This window comes from Lithobates pipiens, unplaced genomic scaffold, assembly GCF_037356315.1.
Source record: "Lithobates pipiens isolate NorthernLeopardFrog02 unplaced genomic scaffold, aLitPip1_a1.2 Scaffold_10, whole genome shotgun sequence".
Lineage (NCBI taxonomy): Eukaryota > Metazoa > Chordata > Amphibia > Anura > Ranidae > Lithobates > Lithobates pipiens.
The window spans coordinates 210,235,807-210,240,974 of NW_027507686.1; the positions used below are offsets into that span (position 1 = coordinate 210,235,807).

Consider the following 5,168-nt stretch of genomic DNA (forward strand, 5'->3'; position numbering starts at 1 on the left):
ATGTTAACTTTATTTAAAAAAAAAAACAACCCATAAAAAATAAAAATACAAAACCCTGAATACATTAGCAGACATTTTTACATCTTGTTTTTAATAATAATTTAAGCCACATAGAAAAACAAAGGGATTGAAAAGGTTGAGAATCTGTCAACCTCTTTTAATGGAGTGAGATATTAAATGTTTTTCTTTTACTAAAATTAATTGATTTGTTATTTCTGTACAACTTAAGGTCAGTTGACTATTAATCAAAAAGGAATTTCAACAACGATGACTAATTGACCATAATTCTTTAATGACAACTTTAATTATATTTGAGAAAATGCTACAGAAGCAGGCTTTACTCAGAAAATAGATGCATGATCTCAAACACGTCCCCCGTCGCAGGGGGAGAACACTCAAGTGGTATAGGTTGCCTAACTGAATGGACAATGGGAGGGTTAAATACCAGGAGCACGTTACGCTACATAGTGCAAAGCTCAGGAGTGTGTTACGTACGGCGTGCATAGTTACCAACATTTCAGATTACATTTCAGGAACGCCTTTTTTAGTTGTGTGTTCAGCAAGCCACTGTAGAATGTACTTTATATGAGGGACAGTAACTTAAAGCGGGGTTCCCATTAAAAAAAAAAATTAAAAGTCACCAGCTACAAATACTGCAGCTGCTGACTTTTAATAATTGGACACTTACCTGTCCCAGGGTCCAGCAATGACGCCCTGCTCGTCTCCCCCTGCTCGTTTGGCGGCCCTGGCATTGTAACTGTGGGCGCCAGGCTGTGGCTTCACAGCCGGGCACCCATTGCGCATACGCGATTAGTGCCACGCACCGTGATTGGCTGCGCAATCATCTGGGACCTGTCACATGTTCTAAATGATTGATGAGAGGGAGGGAGCAGAGCTGAGCCCTTCCTGTGCCGAGGGTAAGTAATGTCAAGAGCCCAGGCACCAAAGGAGGCAGACTACAAGGAGCCCCTGTTTTTTGTTTTGTTTTCGGGGTGGAATGCCACTTTAACTACTTCCCACCCGGCCAATGTACATATACGGCCGGGTGGGCGCTCTCTCCTTCTGAATGGACATTGAGGAACATCCTTCAGAAGGAGGGGCACATACCTACGCAACGGTGCTTGTGTCATCCGGACGCGGCGCATCTCCGATCGGCAGGAGGGCTCTGTGATTCGCCCTCCTGATCACATGATGGCCCTGTCCAATCACAGCTATCATGTGATGTAAACACAGAGCCGGTTGCTATGCAATCGGCTCTCCTCTCCTCACACGGAAGTTGTCAGAGAAGATTGCTGCAGCCGGCTGGTGATCAGTGAGTGTAAGCTGTTTTTTACAGCTTTTTACTCAGTGATCACCAACCTAGAGTAAACACACAGTGTAAAAACACATGCCCCCACACAATGTCCCCAAAACACACATGTTCCTAAATAATAAAAACACATGTCCCCCACATATGTCCCACTAAAATCACATGTCCCAATGATTATCTGCACACATATGTCCGTGATCACCTGCACACATCTGTACATGATCATTTGCGTACATATGTCTGTGATCACACAAACCAATTATTATACACTTAACGAAAAAATTTTTACCAAAAACATGTAGCAGAATACATTTTGGCTTAAATTTAGGACAAAATTTGATTTTATTGGATTTCTTTTAAAACAGAAAGAACAAAATTTTTTTTTTTTCCAAATTTCTGCTTTTTTTTTCGCTTATATTGCAAAAAATAAAAAACAGAGTCGTGAATAAATACCACCAAAATAAAGCTCTATTTGTGCGAACAAAATGATAAAAATGTAATTTGGGTACAGCGTAGCATGACCGCGCAATTGTCATTGAAAATGTGAGAGCGCTGAAAGCTGAAAAATTTTCTGGGAAGGAAGGGGGCGAAAGTGCCCGGTATTGATGTGGTTAAGTATAGAATAATGTGAATATTCTATAATGTGTGAATTAAATTAATAAATATTTTCTATTTTTGGGAGCTGCTGCTATCGTGTAAGCTAAACAAACCCAAGAAGATAGTACAAAATATGTCATTTTAGGTCTCTTGGAACCATATTGCCTGACTGTGCGGAACTGTGTGTGGGGTTCTCGGACGCATTGGTAGATAGTCACTGCGGAGTGCAAACCGGACTTTTTGCTGAGTGACTAGACGGAGCCAAGAGCTGGTGATCAGACCGACGGGGATCAGAGACGCTTGATGGAGCAGTGGAGAGCCGGATCCAGTCGATGGAGTGACATGGAGCATCTGGCCTAGTCAGTGGAAGTAAGCTGCAGCTGTAGGACTCAAGCCATCACTCAGAACTCTGATCCCATTGGTGAGCGGGTTGCGGCCCACCATTTAATCTATTACACGTACTTAGACTTACTAATAGGCCTTGCTGGAACCTGTTGTTCCACGGAAGTGCAACTGAGCAACTGACACTTAGTAGGCCCAGGGCCCGTTACGCTATGGTATCTAAGTGTGATTACAAGTTTCTGGAGTTACACATGGAGAAGTAAACTTTCTCTACTTACCCCTTTGGATTACAATTATTTGAGAAACTATTTAAGCTAGCGAAGAAAGAAGATAAAGGAGGAAATACATTAAGTGAGGCCTCACGTTAGACTTTAAATAAGGGGAGCTCCCAGGTCTAGATAGTAACACACCTGCATGCTGTTTATTGTATTTGACTGTTGATTTATACTGTGCTGACGTTCTACGTTGGAACGACAGTACAAACTCTGTAACCACTTATTTGCTATATTTTCAGTAAAAGTATTCCTGTTTAAGAGTACAAGTGTGTGGTTTACTGTCTTTTCCCACCAGGTGGTGCCAGAAGATCCTGAGGGGTAGACACAGGTACATTATATTGTTTACACTGTATTGTATTATTATTGCACAACAGCTGTGCCAAGGGGACAGAGTCATTCAGAAGGGGGGTTTCTCAGAGTGCAGGCCCAATTTAAATCAGCAGCTCCTTCGGGGGTTAGTGCTACACGTGGGGGCATCATCTGGGATCCTGTTACTCTGCAAGCAAACTCACCCCTTGGTACCACTATGGACCCCGCCACAGTGGTCCAGTGGTGTGAAGCAGAAGGCATTCGTTCAGAAGCGAGCGTGGCCATTGAACTCCCAGGAGAGGACTGGGAGGAAAAACAAGTTAAGAAGGTTGTGCAAGCCTTGTCCCCAGACAGGAAGGCCTATGTGGTTGCAGTAAGACCAGATCATGGAACCAATCGCACTTATGCACTGCTGGAGTGGAGGAAAGGGGTTCCTAAGAGTTTTCAAGGCACCAGTGTGAAACTGTCTGACAGAACCAAATTTTGCCTGACACACCCAGAGAGGCAAAGTGAAGGCCCTGTCAGCTCCAACCAGGAGAAGGCAATCAAAGTAGGAGCTTCCTCCCGCTCATGCTCAGCCACAATTGAGCTGGAGCTCCTTACAGCACTAGGAGACTTTGTGGTGAAGTGCCAGCAAGGGAACCCTGCATATTCTAGAAATTCCTACCAGAAACTTAGCATCTTCTCAGGAAGGCAACCCGTACCCCTGGAAGAAAGGAATTTTGAGGAGTGGCTAGAGCAGACTACCCAAGCCCTGGATGAGTGGGACATCCCTGAAACACAAAAAAAGCGGAGGATAGCTGAATGCCTGAGAGGGCCTGCTTCAGAAGCTATCCGAAACTTGAAGCTCAGCAAGCAGAACTGCGTGGCTCTGGACTACTTGGATATCCTACAGGATGTGTTCGGGCGGACAGAGAAGGTCTCCAACCTAATTTATCAACTAGAACACACTTACCAACAAGCAGGAGAGAATCTGTCAGTGTACATAGGACGGTTGGACAAAATCCTGCATCAGATCCTCTTAAAGAAAGGATTAGATCCCAGGAAAGTGGATGACACAAGGGCAAAACAAGTCTTGAAGGGTGCAAAGCCATTGGACCCCATCATGCTCTAGTTAAGGTCCCGCCAAGAGGGTGGCATCCTCAAGTACCCGGATCTGATCCGGACCATGCAGGAAAAGGAGGCCACTCTTGAGGGAAAGAGGGATAAAACTCAAGGTCCAAAGTCAGTGGTTGAAATCAGGGTGGCCGGTGCCGCATGTGGCGACCCTCAAATAGATCTTCTCAAAACACAGGTGGCAGTTGATGGAGATGATGGCCCTGTTGACTGCCCAGCACACTGTTCCCACTGATAGGGGAATTCAAGCACCAAAAGAACCGACAAGTCCCACAGAAGTAAAGGAAACCAGAGCCTGCTTCAACTGTGGAGGAGTTGGACATTTTAAGCGGGTGTGCCCAAGCCCGAGAGTGATGGGGACAAAATAACCAAAGCCGGCGGAAAACTTCAGAGGGCCCCAGTGAAGGAGTCAACTGGGCGCCCGACTATTGTTGTTAACTCCAACCCAACTCGTACGCCCCAGACCCCTGGGGCAATGAAAATGTCAAGACGGAAGAGGGAAAGGCCCCCAAGGCCGGAGGCAAGGGTCCAAACCATGAAGAGGACCAAAAGATCCACATTCAGTGGGTTCCCCTCCAAGTTAGTGGGGCCTTCCCCAATTGTCCCCATCCAAATTGAGGAGATTTATACAAAAGCCTTGCTGGACACTGGAGCCCAAGTGACCTTATTGTACAGGGACTTCTACAACCGACATCTCAAGCACCTGCCGCTACAGAAATTAGAGGAACTGGAGATATGGGGGTTAGGCACTCAAAACTTCCCATATGATGGTTACCTGTCAGTCAGACACACGTTTGACCCAAGTACAGTAGGAAAGGCTGAGACGTTCGACACCTTAGTCGTGGTGTGCCCTCGCCCCCCAAGGGCCAAAAAAAGTTCCCTCATTATTGGGATGAACACTGACTTGGTGAGAAGGCTTCTTACACCGCTTGTGCTCCAGAAGGGACCCCCCCCCCCCATTAAAATGCATCCAATGTTGGCCCAGACATACTGAGATATTAAGCAGGAAGAAGAGGCACCTGATGAGGGAGTGGGAAAAATCTGGCTCTTAGAGAGGGGAAAGAAATGGGTCCAGCACGGTGAAGTAGTTTGCCTGAGGGCCTTCGTCAAGTTAAGCTGGAAGAACCCTGGCCCCTTCGTTGTCCTGGAAGATACAACCCAGGAAGAAAGGAAGGGGTTAGAACTTATGTCAGAAGTGTTGCCCACCAGGACATTGAAGA

At 45.9% G+C, this 5,168-nt stretch overlaps 1 protein-coding gene across 1 annotated transcript; it reads left to right on the forward strand.

The window, feature by feature from the left end:
• Window positions 1–3,049: 3,049 nt before the first annotated feature.
• LOC143926190 (paraneoplastic antigen Ma1 homolog) lies at window positions 3,050–3,946 on the forward strand. Its single transcript, XM_077450226.1, has one exon. The coding sequence runs from the start codon at window positions 3,050–3,052 to the stop codon at window positions 3,944–3,946; it is 897 nt and encodes a 298-aa protein (XP_077306352.1).
• The last annotated feature ends 1,222 nt before the right edge of the window (window positions 3,947–5,168 follow it).